A 25,000-nucleotide genomic window follows, 5' to 3' on the forward strand; every position below is an offset into this window, starting at 1 on the left:
TTGCAACGTCTTCCTTGCTTTGGTGCTCTGGAAGCTGGCAGGTATTATACTACTGCGCTGGCACTTTCCCTTAGATCTCCCTTAGGCTAAGACAGAGTTCTTGGCTGCGGGTGATCTGTCACTAAAGCAAGGTTGGCAGGACCCTCTTGTCCCTTCCCCCTCTATCTCCGTAATGGCCTAGCCATTACTGTACTGTACCTTGCCGGCCGGCAGAGCTGGCCGGCAGGGGTATTACTGTACCATATGTCATTCTACTTCTGGACCTAGTATAGGTTGGGATATGGATTGACTAAGCCCATTGCCGGCCGGCAGAGACGCTGGACGGCAAGGGTCTTATGTTTTCGAGTGCTGCCCGGACCTCTCTTGGTCCCTCATCCATGCCTGCCGGCAGAGCCGGACGGCATTGGTCAAGGAAGCCTGAATTAAGTTTCTCCCCTTCCTTATATGCACTCTTTCGGTTGCCGGGCTTGGGGGGTTGTGTACACTCTTATCCCGGCATCCATTCTATTTTCTTCTAGTGCTGTACCTGTCCCGGCAGCCGGCCTATGAGGCCGGCAGCCGGGCAGGGGTAGTCTTCTGGTTCTTTTGCTGCCGGCTGGCATCGGTCTTGTACCTTTGCCGGCCGGCTTATGTCAGTCCTTGTCTGCCGGTCACCAAGAGTGTGGCCGGCAGCTGGGTACTACCTTGTGTAGTTGCTGGCCGGCAATCATTGCCGGCCAACACTGGCTGTTGCTGGCCGGCAGCTGCTGCCGCCGGCACAGGCATTTGAACCAGAGGGCTGCCGCCCTATAGCTGTTAAGTAGTATACTTTAAAGCTAATTGTGGTGTGTGCCGGCCGGCAAAGGCAGGCCGGCACACATCCTCCTATACTGTACTAGTATTCTTCTGTATAGCATATACAGTAAGAAGAAAACTATAGTAAAGGTTTAGGTACAGCACTGTATCTTCTAATACTATTGTGTTTTCTTACACAGCCCTTTGCTGTTGCCCTCAGACAGGAAGCAGAGTTCTTCCCCGTCTATTATCCAGGATTTTTAAAATCATTGCCTAGGTGTGAGCTCCACCTGTTTCCTCTGGAAACCTTGCATTGGTTACTCTAGTAGAGATAAACCATTTTTTGATTTTATTATCTGGAAGGCTGCAACAATGGGTTGTGAGGGAAACACAAGTGTGTGTCTTTCAATTATGAATTGTTATGCTATACTATGCATATCCAGTGATACATAGTTCACTTGATACTCATGGAAATTTCTTCTCTTTACAGGAGGACCCTCCGAAGTGCGGAAATGTTTTCTGCAATGTCCGCAGCAAGAACCTCTGCGGACATGAGTGTTGTAGGAGACACGCAGCATGCGCTGTCTCCAAGGATGATCTCCAGTATTGGGACCCTCAGGTATGTACTGTATGCACTAACCTGATTACTGAGGCTTTTGATTCCCCTAGAACGGCGGAATCAAGGGATATAGCTAGGGAAAAGCTTCGTACTTGGGTAAGGGGCTTCAAGAAGAACACCTCTGGCCCTTATCTTCCAAGTGAGAAGATGAGGGCGTATCTTTTTCCCCAGGCATCAGCTGAGGCAGTGATTCCCCAGCCTCAAGAGGAGATCCTTCAAGATCAAGTCCAGGTGGACGAGGAAGTCGCAGATGCGATGCAAGACATCCAGTTGTGTGACAGGATGTCTGACCTGGACGATCGTTTGGAAGAAGACCTCCTGGCAGAAGGTCAGGATCAAGTTCAAACCCCGGATGTCGTAGAGGATGAGGTCGACGAGGTGTCGGCTGCTCCGGTTCAGATGCCGGAGCCTATCCCCTCAACATCGGCTGGCCTCCCAGTAGAACTGGGACAGGCCCTCTCTTCGATTGTTGGAATGATCCAACAAATGCAGAAGGAGAATCAGGAGAAGGCGGCTGCAATGGAACTGCGCATGCAGTCCCTGGCAGAATCACATGGGCCCCGGAAAAGGCTCAATGTGAAAGACCTTCCCATATGCTCAGATGCTAACCCATGGAGGTATGCTGAGCACATGCCGATGACGACTGGAAAGATCGTCATTTCGGATAAGCTGGGTTCAGTTCCCCTAGAGGAGGTAGAATTCTGGCCCAGCAAGGCATCATATCCGGACTGCTATGTCCGGCTGAGAAAAGAACCAGCTTCAAGGGAGGAGACAGAGCCGAAGGAGGTCATTGTTATGGACCACGCTAAGGCTCAAGCCCTACTTTCATCCTCGATGAAAGAGAGGGGCTTCTCGAATTCGAAGGTAGCTGCATTGAGCAAGAAGCTCCCTTCGTTTGTGTCCTCTCCTGATAGAGCCTTCCCCATTTTACAGAAAGGGTTTGCGGCTGTCCTAAAGGCAGTCGAGGCCGGCAAGCCTTGCCCCTCCCTGGAGGAGTGTAAACCCTTGTCGCTGGCTCTACCTATGGACCACAAAGACTGGAAGGATGTCCATCTAACATTCTCAGTGGGAAAGTTGGAGGCTGATATTGCCGGACGGCAATTCGGCGAGGACCTCCCCAAGCTGTCCGAATCTCTTTTACGAAGAGAGTTCGAGACAAAAGAAAGACTGGCTGCCTCAATGTCTCATCAGACTACTCTCGAGACGATGGCAAGTGACCCCAAGGTCCATGAAATGTTCATGGTAGTGGCTAAGTCTCACTTAGCCACAGTGACGAAGGACCTTTATAACTTCGTCAAGGCAAGGAGAGCTTGCAGGGAGTTTGTGTTCACCGGGGCTTCGGTGAGACACGAGCCAAGGAAGTTAATCTCCTCCAACATTTGGGGAAAAGACCTTTTCCCTACCGATGTGGTCAAAGAGGTTGTTGATAAGGCCGCCGTGGAGAATAGAAATCTTCTCCAGAAGTGGGGCCTGGCTATCAAAAGAAAATCTTCCCCGGATGAGGGTCCTCAACCAAAGAGGAAGAATATGAAGACTAGGCTACCATCTCGGCCAGCCAAGCCTTATAGACAGCAACAGCAACTGCAATTGCCTTTGCCTCCAGTGCCCCAAATGGTGGCACAAACCCCGACTGCCTTTCAGTGGGTACCCCAGGCGGTGCCAGGTCAGTCAACCACATTCGCCCCAACGTTCGAAGGACAGTCTTCTTCCTTTCGTGCAAAACCTAGAGGAGCAGCCAGAGGCTCGTCTAGGCGCCCCTCAAGGGGAAGGGGATTCAGAGGTGGTCGTGGTCAGGGAGGCAAGACCTCAGGACGGCAGTCCAAGTGAAATGATACCGGTAGGAGGGAGACTGATGAAATTTTGGGATCGCTGGACCTTCGATCCCTGGGCCCAAAGCCTACTCAAGAATGGACTGGGTTGGAGCTGGTACAGCACTCCACCCCCATGCCTTCGGTTTTTCCAACACTCCACCCCCATTTTGGAGGAGTACGTTCAAGAACTGTTGGAGAAAAATGTGATCCGAAAGGTGAAGTCCATCAAATTCCAAGGGAGGCTGTTTTGTGTTCCCAAGAAAGACTCGGAAAAGCTCAGAGTCATTCTGGACTTGTCACCACTCAACAAGTTCATAGTGAATTGCAAATTCAAGATGCTAACACTGCAACACATAAGGACCTTACTGCCCAAGAGGGCATACTCAGTCTCTATAGACTTGTCAGACGCCTATTGGCACATTCCAATCAGCCGTCGACTCTCCCCCTACCTAGGGTTCAGGCTACAACGAAAACTGTACGCCTTCAGAGCCATGCCATTCGGGCTAAACATAGCCCCAAGGATTTTCACGAAGCTTGCGAGCGCAGCTCTCAAACAATTACGCCTAAAGGGAATTCAGGTAGTAGCCTACCTGGACGACTGGCTGGTGTGGGCAGCATCCGAGACCGAATGCTTGCAAGCTTCCAGTCAGGTGATCCAGTTCCTAGAGTACCTAGGCTTCAAGATCAACAAGAAAAAGTCTCGACTTTCTCCATCCCAAAAGTTCCAGTGGCTGGGAATCCACTGGGACCTTTTGTCACACAGTTTCTCCATCCCAATGAAGAAAAGGAAGGAGATAGCGGGCTCTGTCAAGAGACTTCTAGATTCCGAAAGGATATCAAGACGCGAACAGGAGAGGGTACTAGGCTCTCTCCAGTTTGCTTCAGTGACAGACCCAGTGCTAAGAGCACAGCTAAAGGATGCAACCGGAGTTTGGAGAAGGTATGCATCAAACGCGCGAAGAGACCTGAGAAGACCAGTGCCGCCTCGGCTACGTACTCTTCTCAGACCTTGGTCCCAAGCCAGACATCTAAAGAAGTCTGTTCTTCTTCAGCCACCTCCCCCGTCGTTGACGATTCACTCAGACGCCTCAAAGGAGGGATGGGGAGGTCACTCTCATCGGAAAAAAGTCCAGGGGACTTGGTCCAAGCTATTCAGGACCTTTCATATAAACTTTCTAGAAGCTATGGCAGTGCTCCTTACCTTAAAGAAAGTCTCCCCGCGTCACTCGATCCACATAAGATTGGTGACAGACAGCGAGGTGGTTGCGAGATGCTTGAATCGACAAGGGTCGAGGTCACCACCTCTCAACCAAGTGATGTTAGCCATTTTCCGATTGGCGGAAAAGAAGAAGTGGTACCTGTCGGCAGTTCACCTTCAAGGAGTCCGCAATGTGACAGCGGACGCTCTATCCAGGTTCACACCGATAGAGTCGGAATGGTCCTTAGACGCAGGATCATTTTCCTTCATTCTGAATCAAGTCCCAGAACTGCAAATAGACCTCTTTGCGACGAAAGACAACAAGAAGTTGCCCCTGTACGTGTCCCCGTACGAGGACCCCTTAGCGGAAGCAGTGGACGCAATGTCCCTCGACTGGAACAGATGGTCCAGGATTTATCTGTTCCCTCCTCACAACCTTCTGTTGAGGGTCCTCAACAAACTGAGATCCTTCAAGGGGGTAGCGGCAATAGTGGCCCACAAGTGGGCGAACAGCATGTGGTTCCCCTTGGCGTTGGAACTACAGATGAAGTTCGTGCCGCTACCACATCCAGTTCTGACCCAGCGAGTCCAGAAGTCGACTGTCTGCGCTTCATTACAGAAAACCCAGACCCTGCAGCTCATGATTTTCTCGCCCTAGCGGTGAGAAAGCGCTTCGGGATTTCGAAAGCCAGCATAGACTTCCTAGAGGAATACAAGTGCAAATCGACTAGAAGGCAATATGAGTCATCTTGGAGAAAATGGGTGGCCTTTGTAAAGGCAAAGAATCCGCAGGAGATCTCAACAGATTTCTGCTTATCTTTCTTCATCCATCTCCATGGCCAAGGATTGGCAGCTAACACGATTTCAGTGTGTAAATCGGCTTTGATGAGACCCATTTTATTTGCCTTCCAGATCGACCTTGGTAACGAGATCTTTAATAAAGTTCCGAAAGCCTGCGCTAGGCTCAGACCTTCAGCACCTCCAAAGCCCATCTCATGGTCTTTAGACAAAGTTCTTCATTTCGCCTCCTTGTTGAGCAATGAAGAATGTGCGTTAAAGGATTTGACGCAAAAAGTTATTTTCCTATTTGCACTCGCGTCCGGGGCCAGGGTTAGTGAGATCGTAGCCCTCTCGAGAGAGGCAGGTCGTGTTCAGTTCCTGGATGGGGGGGAGCTGAACCTGTTTCCGGATCCTACGTTTCTCGCCAAGAATGAGTTACCCACCAACAGGTGGGGTCCCTGGAGAATCTGTCCTCTGAAAGAAGATGCATCTCTATGTCCAGTAGAATGCCTAAAGGTCTATCTTCGTAGAACTTCAGACTTCAAGGGTAGTCAACTATTCAGGGGAGAAACATCAGGCTCAAATTTATCTCTGAATCAACTCAGAGCGAAAATGACATATTTTATTCGCAGAGCGGATCCTGACAGTACACCCGCAGGTCACGATCCGAGGAAAGTTGCCTCATCCCTAAATTTCTTTAATTGTATGGATTTTGAACATCTCCGTTCATACACGGGCTGGAAGTCTTCCAGGGTGTTCTTTCGCCACTATGCGAAGCAAGTAGAGGAACTTAAGAGATCTGTGGTAGCAGTGGGTCGTGTAGTTAACCCTACTGTTTAACTCTGCGAGGAACAGTGGTCTTAATTGGGACGATTAAGTCCAGGGTGAGTGTGTAGGTACATACTGTACTACAAACTAAATGAGGGCACCAAGTGCCCATATAGACTGTTCCTTCCTTCAAAGGTGAACCTTGCATAAGTTCAGACATGTGTGCCAAGCGTTTCTAACGCTAATGTGATTGATTTGTAATACAGATTTTTTATAACTTGATACCTTGGTATCTCATTAAAGTGGTGTTTAATGGTTTTTCTTTCAGATAAACAAGTTCTGTTTACTATCATACTTATGCTTAAAGTTTTGGGTTACCCTCTTTTATATAAATATATATATTTGTTGTTAACCTGTCTGTTTATTATCTGTCAATAAACTTGTTCTTGAGAACCTTGCGTCTCTTTCACCTGTGTCAATTTATTGGTTTAATTGAGCATTTTAATTCTATGTATCTTATCTGGGATAATTCTGATAGAATTGTTCTGTTTTGCAAGCTATGTTGCATTGGTTTATGTAAGTCCCCTAATGGGAGGACTCCGTCCCATAAAGGGACGAGGGCGGTTTTATTAGTTTCTTCCTATGCGGATATAAACCTTTGTCCAATACAAGTATTGTGCGGATGACTGGTCAATATATTGACGCAGTGGTTCTATACAAACTATGCTTTACTTAATATAGGGCGAGACCACTATATTAGCTTGCCTGGTATTCATACATAGATATATGTACTCTTCGAGACTTTCCAGAGTCTAGTAGGACTCTTCCCTGTAGGGGGCAGGAAGCTCTAACATAGTTTATAGTTAGTTGAAAAGATGTATAACGGTAACATCTTAGGTCTCTAGGTCTAGTCGACCGGGAATAAATATCTCCGGGGAGTACGGCACGTTCTGAGAATCCACAGATACAGTAATGCTCTGGTACACTTCCATCAGGACGACATGGCTTGAGCCCAAAAAACGGATTTTGAGCGAAGCGAAAAATCTATTTTTGGGTGAGATAGCCATGTCGTCCTGATGGACCCGCCCTTGCCTTTCTAAGAAAGGGCTGTAGGACCCCTCCCTACATACAGTATCTGTAGCACCTCGTGTACGCTACAAGGAATACAGATGGCGCCAGGATTGGCGCCAGGCACGCATACGAATCGGGGGATAGGGAAGCCTTGGGAGCGGCTCCCCTTTTTTCTTTCCCGAATTCGTATCTCGTCAATCTCCCTCCTACGAGACGAATCTCTATTCAGGTCGTAGATTGCCATGTGACGTGTCTAGAATACGTCCTCTGATATGTCGCGATATCCCTTTCACGAGGGATACTCGCTCCAGGAGTTAGAATTCTGGTACCTTAAGGTAAATTCTCTGGGAATATCGCCGTAGTTGTAATATACCCTAGGAAGCTACCCTATAGGAACTTCCATCAGGACGACATGGCTATCTCACCCAAAAATAGATTTTTCGCTTCGCTCAAAATCCGTTATATATATAGGGAGGGAGAGTAGTCATACCCTGGTGAGAAGGCGAAGGTGATGCCTCTGCGTATGTGTGCATAGCTATCTAAATATTTAGCCATCATTCTTGACGTTTTGCGTATACTAGCATGTAAATAATTGCTAAAACCATTTTACTCCCGGCTATATTTTGCGAAAGCAACACAAACGAACACACTCGGTGACATCGCCTGATAGCCACTGAGGATTCAACAAGTTCACTCCTTACTGCGTCATCCACCAGGGAAATAACAGGGCACAGATATATGAGTCATACAGTATTAACAGCTGATTAGTGGCCATTACATGTGCGACTATGCAGTGTTGCCAAATCGAAGGTATATTTCACATGACATCGAAACAAACTGGAAAGAACGGAGAGAGAGAGAGAGAGAGAGAGAGAGAGAGAGAGAGAGAGAGGAGAGAGAGAGAGAGAGAGAGAGAGAGAGATCGTGTAGAACAGTAAGAAATATTCTTTTAAATCAAAGCTATATTCTATTTCTCTATATCACAGCAAACATAAATTTGGGGAAACCAATCATAAAAATACTTTGCATGCAGGTAGGATGAGAAATAACTTTGTTTTTATGTGAAACCATGACCATAAACACACACACACACACACACACACACACACACATATATATATATATATATATATATATATATATATATATATATATATAAGTGATAAATTTTGCACATTTAGACGTGTTTTTCACATTTGGTATGTCACTGTTGTTACAAGTTTCCTGGACCAGGGTTCGATTTCAGGCAGGCCAAAGGCTATTGTCTTTGAGTGGTTATGCCTGGGGCTCTGATCCCGAGGTCGGTAAGAGAATCCACATATTAATGTATCAAAATATATGGCTTATTTGAATATATATATATATATATATATATATATATATATATATATATATATATATATATATATATATATATAATATATATATATATATGTCTATATATTATATAAAACATATATATATATATATATACAGTATATATATACATATGTATACACACACACACACACACACACACACACACACATATATATATATATATATATATATATATATATATATATATATATATATATATATATATATATAACAATTAACAAATCAATATGTACAGATGAACATATGGTTTCTGTCTACTCACGACAACACTTACGAGTGTTTAAGGAAAATACATTCTTAAGTGTTTTATCACTCGGTTAAGTAATTCTAAGATCAGAGATAAACCTCTTGCATGTTCGTGGCTTATCTTCTTATTGTACCCTTTTAAACATAATGATGGTTTAAAAGAAGGCATCATATTGAATGTTAACTTAAGGTAATGCTAATTATCATTATTGTTACCATTCATGTATAATAAAGAAAAAAATATAATAATTGCCTTTCTCCCAATTCAAAATATTTATGAAACACTAACGTTGTATCATCGTTAAAATATATATTTCATAAGTATTTTAATTAAGACGTAAGAAAACAAATTAGCTTTTTTCATATTTTTAAAGAATAAAACTGTTTTCCGTTTTAAAATAAGTTAATAACTTTCAAGTGTTAGAACAATGTTACAGAAAATCTAGAAAACCATGGCTAAAAAAAATATAAAATAATATTGCAATATTCTAACGAAATATTAATAAAGAGGAATAATCAAAGTAGGCATATCTGAACTTTTACAGCCATCCGTACGAAAATTTTGCTAAAATTACCTGAAATATTAATGAAATTACTCAATTCCAGAAACCTACATCTTGTGTAGTCTACAAAGTAAAAAAAAAGGACATTCCAGCAGACAGTGGATCTCATTAACCTACAAATGTAAGAGTGAAAATGAAAAACTTCCATCCACATGCAAAATAAATATTAGCATTTCGGGTTGTTTGTTACATCCTAGATGGCCTCTCTCTCTCTCTCTCTCTCTCTCTCTCTCTCTCTCTCTCTCTCTCTCTCTCTCTCAATATTTTGTTTACCTTACAAATATTTAAGTGACTTTCAGACTGAGTTATAAAAGTAGTCCATTTTTTTTTAAAATTCAAGTAACAACCTAATGTGAATCTCTCTCTCTCTCTCTCTCTCTCTCTCTCTCTCTCTCTCTGCATTTCATATCTTCCCTAAGGAAATATAAATGGAAATACTATCTTATGCATTTTCTTTCCTCCTCTCAGCCCCAAAGAAAACAAGATCAAGGAAATGCATAAGGAGGAAGAGTGAGGCTCTGAAACGAAGGAAGGAAGCCAAAAGACATTACGCCTTTCAAAAGAAATAAGACTATAAGAGTCAGAAGAACAGAAGGATGAAAAGTATGCCAGATAAATTCGATACCGACGACTTCGATGCCGACGACTTTGATACCGACGACTTCGATACCGACGTCTTCGATGCCGACGACTTCGATACCGACGACTTCGATGCCGACGACTTCGATAACGACGACTTTGATGCCGACGACTTCGATACCGACGACTTCGATACCGACGTCTTCGATGCCGACGACTTCGATACCGACGCCTTCGATGCCGACGACTTCGATACCGACGACTTCGATGCCGACGACTTCGATAACGACGACTTTGATGCCGACGACTTCGATACCGACGACTTCGATACCGACGTCTTCAATGCCGACGACTTCGATACCGACGTCTTCGATGCCGACGACTTCGATACCGACGACTTCGATGCCGACGACTTCGATAACGACGACTTTGATGCCGACGACTTCGATGCCGACGACTTCGATAACGACGACTTTGATGCCGACGACTTCGATACCGACGACTTCGATACCGACGTCTTCGATGCCGACGACTTCGATACCGACGACTTCGATGCCGACGACTTCGATAACGACGACTTTGATGCCGACGACTTCGATACCGACGACTTCGATACCGACGTCTTCGATGCCGACGACTTCGATACCGACGACTTCGATACCGACGACTTCGATACCGACGTCTTCGATGCCGACGACTTCGATACCGACGACTTCGATACCGACGACTTCGATACCGACGACTTCGATACCGACGTCTTCGATGCCGACGACTTCGATACCGACGACTTCGATGCCGACGACTTCGATACCGACGACTTCGACGACGAATATTTCGATGAATACAACGACGACGACGAGTTCGAGGACGACGAATTCGACGACAATGACTTCGACAATGACAACTTCAACGACTTCGACAACATAATAATAATAATAATAATAATAATAATAATAATAATTCTAAAAATGTCGAATATTTCGATGAATACAACGACGACGACGAGTTCGAGGACAACGAATTCGACGACAATGACTTCGACAATGACAACTTCAACGATTTCGATAATAAAATAATAATAATCTTAAAAATAATAAGAATTTTAATAGTAATAATCTTAATAAATAATGTTACGAAAATGACGAGCCTTACATCAGGTAGGACATACTTGAACCAAAAGTTAATATGGATCATTATCATTTTACGAACACCAGCATCAACAATGCTAACAGGAGGAACGCTCAACAGCCTTGCAAGTTGAATCGGTAGAACTTCAAAAGTTCAAACTTGCAGTAAAATGTCATGATGAACAGACTGACATGAGTTTTTTATAGCTTATCTATGAAAGATCTTGTTTTATTGTTGTTACTGTTCTTGAAATATTTTATTCTAATTGTTCATTACTTCTCAAATAGTTTATCATCTTATTTCCTTTGGTCACTGGGCTACTTTTCCCTGTTGGAGCTCTTGGGCTTATAGCATCCCGCTTTTCCACCTAGGGTTGTAGCTTAGCTACTACTACTACTACTACTACTACTACTACTACTACTAATAATAATAATAATAATAATAATAAAAGGAATGCAATACATCCAGTACTGGGATGTGTAGCAACGTGGTACCTCGAGAGAAAGTGGCAACGTGGCACCCAATCAGACTGTAGATGTTAACACAGAGCATAGTGAGTAGCACGCACTACTATAAGATGGCACATCGTTAGGAAGGAGGCGCTCTAGGTGATAAATACTTATGCAAAAAAAGGTAAAAAATAAATCTATAGGAGTGACAGAGTATGATAGAAAATATTCATGGTGACGTGAGGATTATAAAATTGTTTTTTTAAGTCCCTCTCCGTGTGTAACAAGATGGTACTTTTTGACAACGTAAAAATAACTTAAGTCGGATATTTTCGCTGTAGGCCTATTTTTTTATCCCTCTTCTCTATAATAATAATAATAATAATCATAACAATAGGGAAGTGGGGAATATGGGGAAAGGAAGAGTACCCCTGGATACAATCCAATTTATAGCTCAAAGGCAGGTACTCGGGATGGGAAAGATTAAGGAAATAGGGAGAAAGAGAAGTACAAGAGAAGAACAAAAGAGGGGGCCAGACCCTCTTGCGATATTAAGGAATTGGTATCGTCTTCTCTACAATTGTGACACACAGCCGTCAATTAACAACTAGGAACACAAAATTGCTGATTAAGCCAACAGAGGCATAGCAGAAATTGAAGGCACCGACCTCAAGCAATTTCATTCCTCCTTCGATCAAGGAACTGACGCGAGTGTATTTGCACTTGAGAGAGAGAGAGAGAGAGAGAGAGAGAGAGAGAGAGAGAGAGTAATATCTGAAGGGTAAACATATTAGGGTAAAAGTAAAACAAGTCGGATTCCTCCAGATGAACTCCAAGGTGATCCAGACTTCATTACTGGAAGCGGACGGGGCCGCGCTGGTGATCAAGATCCACGTACGGATAATCTTTGAATTGGCACCGCAGAGCTGCGCCAGCCTATGACATATTACCCTACATTGCGAATGGCTTCGCTCGCGCTACTGAAGCACGTGAGAACTGGAGAGAGGGGTTGCCCTGAGTCGTATTTACTGGTGCATGATCAAGTCTGGAAGCCAGAGGATGATAAACTGTCCTCGGTCTTCGCAAAAATGTTTTGTCAAACATACGAATTCGGTATTGATGGGAAATCTTTTAGTAAAAGTGTACTTACTTACTTTACTTAAGAGCTGTTTTTCTGCCCCATTTTTATTATTATTATTATTACTTGCTAAGGTACAATCCTAGTTGGAAAAGCAGGATGCTATAAGCCTAGGAGCTCCAACTGGAAAAATAGCGAGTGAGGAAAGGAAACAAGAAAAAATAAGATATTTCAAGAACAGTAACATTAAAATAAATATCTCCCATATAAACTATCACAAAGGGATTATTATATACACCCTTAGGTACAGCATGTAAGTGGAATAAAAAAAAGTACACCTTCTGAAAAAGCCTAAACGCCAAAAAGTAGTAAAGTTATAAAGTATTAATGAAGAACTTTTGAGTGCAGCTGCACGGCCTCGATAAGAGTGTTACGTGGCAAAAAGGCAAATATAAGTTGCACACAGATTAATTTGAATCTGTAATGAAATATACCATCGGTTTTATTCAGAGGAAAGAGAACTTTTTGAGTTGCAGTTCCACTCTGACCAATGAAAATCGAAATGAATTCGTTTCTTCTAAATAAACATCTAGGTCAATAATTAGCAGCATTAAGATAATAGGAAAAAGTAGTTCCTATCTACAACCTTTCTCACCAGGGCATGACTGCTCCCTCTCCCCCATACCCGAGGGACGGGGACAGACCGAGTAGTCATACGTCTGATAATGCCACTGAGCGTACCCGAAATCTCTCTCTCTCTCTCTCTCTCTCTCTCTCTCTCTCTCTCTCTCTATATATATATATATATATATACAGACACTTGGTCTTTAATATATAAGGGAGGAGATTACCATTATCATAATTCATTAAACATTCAGCTACATGACTAGAATAAACAAGTAAACATCGCTTTCTCTTGCAGTGAAAATAGTAGCTCTTTATTATATAATGAAAATTATTATTATCATTATTATTATCATTATTATTATTATTATTATAACTTATCCAATATTAAGCTACAAGACTAGACTAAACAAGCAAACCTCCTTTCGCTTGAAGCGCAAACGGACGCATGGCTGATCACATCCCAGGAATGGATGACATCCGTATGAAAACTAGAAATAGTGAGAGCGCAACTAGAATAGAGTACCAAGGAAGGACAAGGTCAGGCAGTTCACCAGCGCGTGCGTGCGTGTGTACATGTGTGTGTGTAATAAGAGGTTCATTGCCAACTCAGTCATGGCTCATGGAGTCACTTCCTGCGCTAACAAACCAGTTTTTCATTACGTTTTATTTCTTTATATTGTGGTTGGAAGCTTTATAATGATTTCTCATCCAGTATCGCCTGTTCTTTGCCACTTCCTTCTACGTATTCATTCTCCTGTGAAAACGTCGTTTTGGTGTTTTGTATTGCTTTCTTATCAACACACACACACCCAGATTGCCCGGACCTTGTTTCCGGACGAGGGCTCTTAGACAGTAAGTCATAGCCCCCATAGGATTCTTATCAAATATCCAAATTGCTTTTGAGGTTTCACTCATTAATATTATGAATGGAATATAAAAAAATTGTTGAAGTACTTCTATCTAGTAATATAAAAGTTGCATTTGGAGTTTCCAGGATGAATTTTCAACATAATCCATAAAATTTTCTACAGCCCATTCATCATCATTCTTGTTGTGGCCTATTAGATACGTTCCTGCCTAGCGATCTGCTAGATTGGGGTTCGAGGTCGCCTATAGGTCTTTCTGCTGAGTCATCACCAGCCATTACCAGTCCTCCCTGGTCCCAGTTTGGGTGGAGAGGGAGCTTGGACGTTGATTATGTGTACAAATGGTCAATCTCTAGGGCATTGTCACTGTCCCTTGCCTCTGTCATTCATGAGCGACCTTTAAACATTTAAAATGCTGTTTGTGGAGTTGATACAGTATAATGACAACCACTTTTTTAAAGGCTACCATGAGTAGCAGAGGCAAGGGACAGTAACATTGCCCTAGCAAGCAGGACAATGCCCAAGACTCTCGAAACTGACCATATAATTATACATATGATCAGCAACCAAGCCCCTCCTATCCAACCTAGGACCATCTAATGACTCAGCAGGTAGACCTATAGGCTCCCCAAACCCCCGATCCTTAGCTCACAAGGATGGTAAGGTTGCAGCGACCAAATGAAGTATAGAGTCTGAGCATAGCTTGAACCCCAATCTGGCGGTCATACAGATTCAAGAAGCCATCCTTTTGAAAAATTTGACTTGTAAAAGAAAAAAAAATCGTAAATCAGTTACAAGTAAATCATAAAGATTAAAAGAAACAATAATGTCCTTAAAAAGAACACCCTTTACTTACAATGTAAAATTTCTTACGATTTAACTCTATATATATATTTTCTTGCGATATATAACTGCATATTATGATTGCCTCACAAAATTTAGCTTTATAATGACTATTTTTATATAATAGAAAGCAGATGCCAATAAAAATGTCTCTCACATGCAGTTTTACTTAAGAAGGTTCATACGTTTTTTAATTAAATATATTAACCTTCAGTAAGGATATGTCTTCTCCAGTTTTTCTCTTACGTGCTGAAACACTAAACAGAATCAAACTTGGTCGGTTTTTACCGGCAAGGCTAATGCGTGCATTTACGTGGCATCTTGAACTTCCTAACTCAGCACCAGAGCACATTAACCTTAAGCAGAGAGAGAGAGAGAGAGAGAGAGAGAGAGAGAGAGAGGGAGAGAGATCTTGTTAATTGCTTTTTCTTTCTACATCATAAAAAAAATTCTTAAATAAATTGGAAATATCATTAGTCCTTTTTAAAATGAGAGAGAGAGAGAGAGAGAGAGAGAGAGAGAGAGAGAGAGAGATCTTATCAATTATTGCTTTCTGTCCACATCATAAAAATGTTCTTAAATAAAATGGAAATATCATTAGTTTCTTTCTAAATGAGAGAGAGAGAGAGAGAGAGAGAGAGAGAGAGAGAGAGAGAGAGATCTTATCAATTATTGCTTTCTGTCCACATCATAAAAATGCTCTTAAATAAAATGGAAACATTAGTTCCTTTTTAAATGAGAGAGAGAGAGAGAGAGAGAGAGAGAGAGAGAGAGAGATCTTGTCAAATGCTCTTTCTTTCTACATCATAAAAAGTTCTTAAATAAAATGGAAATATTATTAGTCCCTTTTAAAATGAGAGAGAGAGAGAGAGAGAGAGAGAGAGAGAGAGAGAGAGAGATCTTGTCAATTGCTTTTCTTTCTACATCATAAAAATGTTCTTGAATAAAATGGAAGTATCATTAGTCCCTTTTAAAATGAGAGAGAGAGAGAGAGAGAGAGAGAGAGAGAGAGAGAGAATTGCTCTTTCTTTCTACATCATAAAAAATTATCTTGAATAAAATGGAAGTATCATTAGTCCCTTTTAAAATGAGAGAGAGAGAGAGAGAGAGAGAGAGAGAGAGAGAATTGCTCTTCCTACTTCCACATCATAAAAATATTTCTTTAATAAAATGGAAACTCCCGTTAGAAACGTTTAGGAACAGATGGAAAAAATATATATAACGTTCACGCTTTTTTTTTTTTTTCAACTGTTGAAATCCTTTTCCAAAATTTCGTATTGCATAACGAGCTTCCATTCGGATCTACTTCATCTTTATAACGGATATCGGGCGAGTCACTTTTCTATCGCGGAAGGTCAAGCTGCAAAGAATTTGGGTCTCTATTTCGATGTAATTTACGATGCTTTTGAATTATAATCCATTTCAAAAGAAAATAAAATCTCTTATAATATTCTTTTTTAGAAATAGAAACGGGGGAGGATGGGCTGTGGCACCCTAGCAGTACCAACCAAACTCGGCTGAATACCTCGTCAGGCTGGGAGCAGCGAAGAGTGAAATAGTCCCCTTTTGACCCTATTTTTTATGTCAGCTACCTCCTTCCCCCCATTTAGGGGAAGTGCCTTGGTAAATATATAAATAGAAACTTGCAATTGATAATAACCAACAATGTTTAATACAAATATATTAATAACTGACGGGGAAATTTTACATTAAATAAACATCAAAATAACTCTGATATGTCCCTTTTCACGGAAAGCAAAGCGGGATCAATATAAAGTAAATATTCAGCACTGATTAGAATATCTTCAACTATTCGTAGCAAACAACAGATTCGCTAATTTAAAATAAGGTAAAAAAAAAAACCATAAAAAGGCAAAGGCTCAGAAGAAGCCACGAAGAAGACAGTAATCCATACAGCTGTAACTTAGATACATTTTACAAACAAGCATAAAACAATGATGAACATTTATCCCTCGTTAGTACAGGTGTCATTAGAACACCTCATTTGTTTATTAATGAGGTTCGCGCATTCGTTGTATCATTGTTTCAAGACTAAAGATGTTCTAATGAGACAAATTGAGTTTCTAATGAGATATTGTTTGCAAGTTGAGCATCTTATGCAATGAGTGATGTTCCTCGGATAACAATATTAATCTTTTATCAATTGCAATTAAGTAATTGAAACATGCAAACATTCTAACAGGAAAACAAAAACAATTTACTGAATAATAAAACTTCATATAACGAAAAGAATGAACGATTGATTTAATAAAGGTATGTATATATTACGATTTTCAATTTAAGATAAGGGAATATCCTGCAAATTCAATTGTGTAGAATTAGCTATTCTGGTGACAAACGGTAACTATGGAGTAGGCGGATTCAGTGAAAAAACTGGAGGTTAAATTATACATTTCCAAGGATTGAATTACTGCTAATCCGTTATGAATGAAATTATTTTCCTTAAAATGTGAAGAATAGTAACGACTGTTTCTTTCCCTCTCTGGCTTTTATCGTTTAACAAATTTTATACATATTTCTCATAGTTTATATATATATATATATATATATGTACGTATGTATGTATATTATATATATATATATATATATATGACACGCATAAGTGTGTAAACGTTAAATTACAAAAAAAAAATGGTATTCCCAGACATTTTCATACATCACCTGGCTATCTAACTCATCTCCAGAAGGCCATAAAAAAATTACCTATTCCTCTTCACATCATTCAACTACCTTCCATCGACGTAATTCAAATTTTCCCACATTACATCATTATCTAAAATGAAATTACAAACATAAAGGAAGAACCTTTAACACTAAATACACCAAGTAACAGATTCATACGTAATTCAATATGCAATCAATATCTAACTACTTCTAAATATGTTTGAAAGTTTCTCACCACTTAAAAGAGGACGAACAATAGCCCAAGATTATCTTGATTAGGCTGAGATTTGTGGGAACCAGGAAACCATGTCAGTCTTACCTGGAACATAGAGGGAAAAAAATCAGATTAGTTTAGTTGACAACTTCAAATTAAGTAACGATATGATTATCATTATTCAATTCTTTTGTGATAAAAAATACTTGATATACAAAATTTGACAAATTTAACAAATAAAGAAAACAAAGTACAGATTAGTATTGTTGACAAATTTTAAAATTAAGTAACAACATGAATAACATTATTCAATTCTTATTGTGATATATACACAAAATTTGACAAATAAAGAAAACAATGTACACATTATTGTTGACAACTTAAAATTAAATATTGACATGACTAGCATTAATAAATTCTTATTGTGATGAAAAAATATTTTATACACAAAATTTGACGAATAAAGAGATTAGCTTCATATTAGTTTTGTTGACATGTGTAAATTTAATAAAGCCATGGATATCATAATTCTATTCTTAATTCAATATAAAAATACTCTGTACATAAAATATTAAAAGTGAATCCAATTCAGGAAGAAAAGAATTCCAAATAATCTCTTATATATAATAAAGAGCAAGGGTATGGCTATATATATATATATATATATATACACACACACACATATATATATATACACACACATATATATATATCTGTATATATATATATATATATATATCTTTATCTTCCCAGTCATGCTTAGCTCTCACCGTCCTTCAGGTAGTACGGTGAGGGAGTAGTCCTACCCTAGTGAAAGACGGTGCGTGTGTGTGTATATCTATCTATATATTTAGCAACCATTCCTGAAGGATTCCTGAAGGAATGCGTACACTAGTAAAATAATTATATCCAATCTAAAAATTTCCTTCATTAAAGTAAGAACAGTATAGGAAACACTGATCTGTAACAAGGTCTCGGTTAGAGTCTGGTGGTCTACTGCACACCTCTTAATTTCCCTAAACACCTGACTCCGCCTTCTGACAAAAGGGACTGTGGCAACAGCTGGCTTCGTTAAAACCTAAAACCAACTGCTGATCTATAAACATTATTATTATGAGATATTATCATTAAAAATTAGGAAGCATAATTAATGAATGTGATTACTCGGTCATTTGCTTGCGAAGCCAGTCTCCACAGGACAGAATGGCCACATGCAAAAATGATAAATACTTGCGATGAAAATCATGATATTCATATACACGTCTCTCTCTCTCTCTCTCTCTCTCTCTCTCTCTCTCTCTCAAATATATATAATATATTTATTGTGTGTATATATACATGTACATTTTATACATACATATATATATATATATATATATATGCTATAGATATGATAAAACTTAATATATATACCTATATGTAAACATACGAAGAAATCATAATATACAGTATTTATACATATGTATATTTTATATATACATATAACGGTATAAGTACGTATGCAGATATAAGCCTTATATAGCGGAAGCGTACTCGCCTCTAATTCAAGCTGAGAGAGAGAGAGAGAGAGAGAGAGAGAGAGAGAGAGAGAGAGAAAGGTTGTCAGTGTTTTAGCAGTTTACACTGAAAGCTCTTTAAAATTCAAGCATATACTAATTGTACCTATAAATAATAGGTGGACTTTGCAAGACATTTGTTAAAAATGGTGAGGAGCTCAAGGCATGTATTGGGTATGACTTCTGGTAATGGATATGAAGATGTTGAATGATCTAGCTATGACAAGACCATACCGTTAAGAAGAATTATTATCAATGCTGTTATCATTACCGTAAGTGGATATAAATACAAAGCTACAAAAAAGGGAATACAAAAGCAGGTATGTAGTCAGCGTATACCGTCAGCTTTAAGCCTTGCAGAATACAAGCGACAAAAATGGGAACATGGGTAGGTAGCCAGACTTTAAGCGCTTCATTTCATGGTCACTGTCATAACAATGTTAGCGCAAGTCACAGTTACGCAGAAGATTGAGATGGTACTCCATTTAGTTAATTATTTTTTTGTTTAAGCTGTCTTCGAAAATGCATCATATCGGCTGGTAGACATGTTAAAAAAAACGCCGGAATATTCACTCAATATTCATTGAAAATATATCTGCTATTTACACACACACACACACACACACATATATATATATATATATATACAGTATATATAAATATATATATATGTATATATATATAAATATATATATATATATATATATATACATATATATATATATATATATATATCAACTACAACGGCATTTAATACCGAATTCTATCTTGGGAACATATATCCACTGGAATTCATTTATGGTAATAGCTTCTGGCCGGGTAGAGATTCGAACCCCTGTCTATTCAGCCGAAACCATGCCCGCGAGGACTCTACCAACTTAGCCATCAAGAGAGACATAAGTTTATGACAAGCCACCGTACATATTCCTGTCCAATTCAGGAATATGTTCATAGACTTGAAAAAACCCATCTCCACCATGATACAATAACAAATTCAACCGTTTCTAGTCCACTGCAGGACAAAGGCCTCAGACATGTCAATTCACGTCTGGGGTTTGGTCAGGTTTATCACCACGCTGGCCAGTGCGGATTGGTGATGGTGGGAAATTCTAGTCTGAACGCTTGCAGCAAACCAACCTAGTATATGTGGCCCTGACTCGTACAAAATTGTTATTCAAGGCGATACACAACTTTCACCACGCTAAGGTATCCCCTTTCAGAAAGGGATATACATTATTTATATATATATATGTATATGTATATATATATATATATATATATAACCTACCCTAAACTAGAATTAGTTCAAAAGAAAAAAAGTAGTAGTCACTTCTACATTCATACTTCAATGTACTATCCAAAACGTATTTACAAACACCAACCACTCCAGATTATACCTATGATTTTCCTTCTATCCCATAATGTTACACCCATATTTATCATCATAGTTTTGCCTTCTCGCATCACTCCACCCATAAAGATATTTCAAAGCCAGAGAAACATCACGCACCATTGTCTCAGATACACTTCTGCATGCAAGCAGTCTTTTTTTGCATGCAAACAGTCTCTTTTTTTTCGCTTGCAAGCAGTCTTTTTTTTCGTATGCGAAGTATTTTTTTTTTTGCATGCAAACAGTCTCTTTTTTCACATGCAGTCTTTTTTTTGCATGCAAAGTCTCTTTTTGCGCATGTAAACAGTTTTTTTTTGCATGCAAAGTCTCTTTTCTTGCATACAAACAGTCTCTTTTTTCGCATGCTAACAGTCTCTTTTTTCATGCAGTCTCTTGTTTTTCGCATGCAAACAGTCTCTTTTTTCACATGCAAACAGTCTCTATTTTGCATGCTAACTGTCTCTTTTTTCGCATGCAAACAATCTCTTTTGCATGCAAAGTCTTTTTTTCGCATGCAAACAGTCTCTCCTTCCCCTTTCCATAATGTACCTCACGACGCGTGAAGATAATAAAAGCCTTCTTTCCTTCCTTCCACGCGAACATTCCAAAAGGAATTTCTCGGAAATTATATGCAATTCTTAGGAAATTAACAACACTGACAGGAAAACGAACACGGCGCAGACAGTACGAGGAGGTCGTGAACTTTCAGCCCAGCTGGGTCACCTGAATATTTAAAAAGCGAAAGGTCTGGTTGCTGGCTAGTATCTCGTGAGTGGTTTTTAACAAATGATTCCAAATTGGGACAAACCCCCTTTTGATTTCAGATCATTTACGATACTTACATAGATGTATTTTCCAAATAGGCAAAATATACGATACACTGTATGCGATCCGTCAAAAATGACGGCTAATATTTAGATAGATATGTACACATACACACACACATTGTACCTCTTGCGGTACCTTCTCTCACCAGGGTATGACTATCCCCTCTCCCCCTACCTGAGTTATACGTCTCACATGCCACCAAACGTAATCGGAAAGATATAGATATATAGTATATATATATATATATATATATATATATTATAAATTACTACTGATGACCTGTACGTCAATTTTACTTCTCTCTCTCTCTCTCTCTCTCTCTCTCTCTCTCTCTCTCTCTCGGAATTATCTCGTTTTTTATGAAATTTGTTTCAAACTATTTGTTTGTTCCTATTCAGATATCTTCATTCTAATATCATGCAACAGCGCCATCGGCATAAAATAAAGCTATCAGTAGTACTACTACCACTACTACCACTACTACCACCAGTAGTAGTAGTAGTAGTAGTAGTAGTAGTAGTAGTAGTAGCAACGACAGTATATATAATTCATAGGTTATCATACGTAGATATGGATATCAAGACCTTTCAGATAAAAATACATCGCAGAAGTCACAGTACACTTTTACAATATAATGAATAAAATAATCTAAATTACATAATACATATAACATGACAAAATATAGCAAAAAACATATTAAAACTTACGCATAGTTAAAATCAAACTTTAAAAAATTTACATCAAAATATAGCCAAAAATATATAAAAACCTACGCATAGTTAAAATCAAACTTTAAAAAACATACATCAAAATATGTAGGGTAATCAAAATAATATGATAAAACTTCCACACAAAAAAGACACTCATAAAGCAACACATGATACAAGTTTACTTAAGAAGCGACCACCACCCAACACCAGTGATTAAAACAGAACACAGAAAGATTTCACGAAAAAAAGTAAACGAAAAACAAGAAAACATTTCACCAAACCTGGCTTACTAATAACATAAGTAACCAACAGTTTCCAAACATATAACTGAAAACAGTTATAATAACTTCATGAAAAAAGGTAAACGTAAAACGAAAAAAACATTTCACCAAACCTGACCTAATAATAACGTAAGTAACTAACAGTTTCCAAACGTATAATAACTAAAAACAGTTATAATAACTTCATGAAAAAAGGTAAACGAAAAACGAAAAAAACATTTCACCAAACCTGGCTTACTAATAACATTAGGAACAGTTTCCAAACGTATAATAACTGAAAACAGTTATAATAACTTCATGAAAAAAGGTGAACGTAAAACGAAAAAAACATTTCACCAAACCTGACCTAATAATAACGTAAGTAAGTAACAGTTTGCATACGAATCCTGCTTATTTACGAAGAGTTCGCGTTTTTCCACCGTTACCATAAATGGTCGGTTATTCCCAAATACTGCGGTCACCCACCAACTCGTCCCGTTACGTCACTGAGGTTTGAAGGTATCCTTGAAATTAATGGAGTCGTAAAAATCTCACAAATTAATTGGTGATTGAATAATCTTCATTGTGTGAATCTTACATGAACATAACGGGGAAATTATAGGTGATTTGCGGTCTTCAATAGATGAATAATAAACAAAGTAATGTTTATGTTGAAGATTGTTAACGGAATCTGCGCATCTAATGTAAGTTAAGAAAATATAAGTGAAAAATTCTCGGTATGCAATTATTTGTACGTTATATAAATTTAACAAAATATATCATTAGCAAATATGAATTTAGTTAATATAAGCGAATAATTCTCGGTTTGCAATTATTTGTAATATCAATTAAACAAAATATGCCATTAAATTGTGATGTATTTGATTCAACAGAGTAAAAACATTATCAAAGACATTATGTAGAGAAAACTACATTGTCGATTCCGATATCAAATGAATTCCACTAATCAAAATATTGATAAACAATGAAAAAAATGGAAACATACTTTATATAAAAAAAAGGACATCAATATTGGTCAAAATCATAACAATGATTAAGAATGTGGTAAACAATACGTAATAAAATGCTAGCAAGGCTTGAAGGGTTTTGCTCATCATAGTAAACAGAAGTGAATCGACATTATTAAACCAAACATGTAGCTGAGTTAATCATTGTCTTGATGAAAAAGAGGAACAACAAAGTATGCATTTACCAAATAAATAAATAAATAAATAAATAAATAAATAAATAAATAAATATATTATTACGCTAAAAACAACAAATATTGTAGAGGAATACATTCATATTGCAATATAATAATGTAATATAATTTTGGAAAAAACAATAAACAAACTATAGCTACGGATATCATTGATGTAACAAAACACCATGGTTCACTGATCAGAGATCAAATATTCTTCAAATTCCGGAAGACGAAAATAAAAAAAAAGTTACATTTAGACTGCTATAATAAATATCCAAGGTAGGCTATTAACTACGGCTTAGTAATCGTAAAGATTAGACACCAATTAGGGTTAAGAGTAATTAAATCTCATGAGAGTTCCATCAACTGTGAATGAATATACGGCCGAACATCTCCCCTATATATTAAAGAGCAAGTGTCTGACTATAGATATATACATATATTTCTTTCCGGTCACGCTCAGCCCTTCACGTCCTATGGGTAAGGGAAGATTGAGTAGTCACACCTTGGTGAGAGGCGAGTGCGCGTGCGTGCATATTTATCTAAATATCTAGCGGTCTAGCCATCATTTTACATTATAAATATAGTACTTACCATTTACAGTAATGTTTCTCCCCTTACGGAAATATGTGTACATTGTATATCCATATCAAGTAAAATTTGTTTCCCCGTTATCTAATCTGCTTCTTTATTGCAATCGTCTGTCGTCTGATAAAAACAAAAACACTAACGCCATATGTTAACATGACGTCACTTCAAGATTCAAAATAAATAAACAAAGTAAATACCATATAGAGTATAAAAACGAGTTACTCCCCAAGTTATAGATGTTCCTGATATGACACTAGGTCTTTAGCCTATAGATGGAACGGACCTATGTTAAAGTTTTTATGGTTTATATAAGAAATATCTATTTTAATGTTGTTACTGCTCTTGAAATATTTTATTTTTTTCTTGTTTCCTTTCCTCACTGGGCTATTTTCCCTGTTGGAGCCCCTGGTCTTTTAGCATCATGCTTTTCTAAGTAGGCCTGTATCTTAGTAAGTAGTAGTAGTAGTAGTAGTAAAAGGGGTACTACTAAAATATTATAGATTATTTTAGATTACCATACGATTTGATTTTGTCCGACATGATACAAACCATTTGATCTATTTCATGGTCCTTCAAATATTGTAAAGATTGCTTTAATTATCAATATATCTTCATATCCAATCCTAGGCTAATATATAGTAGAACACAATTATCAAATATTATATATATATATATATATATATATATATATATATATATATATATATATATGTATATATATATATATATATATATATACACATATACATACATCTCAACATCTTCAATATTATTCTGCGATA

The 25,000-nt window shown here is 38.7% G+C and overlaps 1 protein-coding gene across 1 annotated transcript in view; it reads right to left on the bottom strand.

The window, feature by feature from the left end:
• The window catches only part of LOC137629318 (arginine/serine-rich coiled-coil protein 2-like), a 54,020-nt gene that overhangs the window by 27,317 nt on the left and 1,703 nt on the right, over nt 1-25,000 (bottom strand). Inside the window, exons 2-3 of the mRNA XM_068360575.1 lie at nt 10,151-10,678; nt 9,836-10,066 (exon numbers count right to left, since the gene is read on the bottom strand). Of these exons, the coding sequence (XP_068216676.1) occupies nt 9,836-10,066; nt 10,151-10,678 (759 nt within the window). The remainder of the gene's footprint in view (nt 1-9,835; nt 10,067-10,150; nt 10,679-25,000) is intronic.

This window comes from Palaemon carinicauda, chromosome 37, assembly GCF_036898095.1.
Source record: "Palaemon carinicauda isolate YSFRI2023 chromosome 37, ASM3689809v2, whole genome shotgun sequence".
Lineage (NCBI taxonomy): Eukaryota > Metazoa > Arthropoda > Malacostraca > Decapoda > Palaemonidae > Palaemon > Palaemon carinicauda.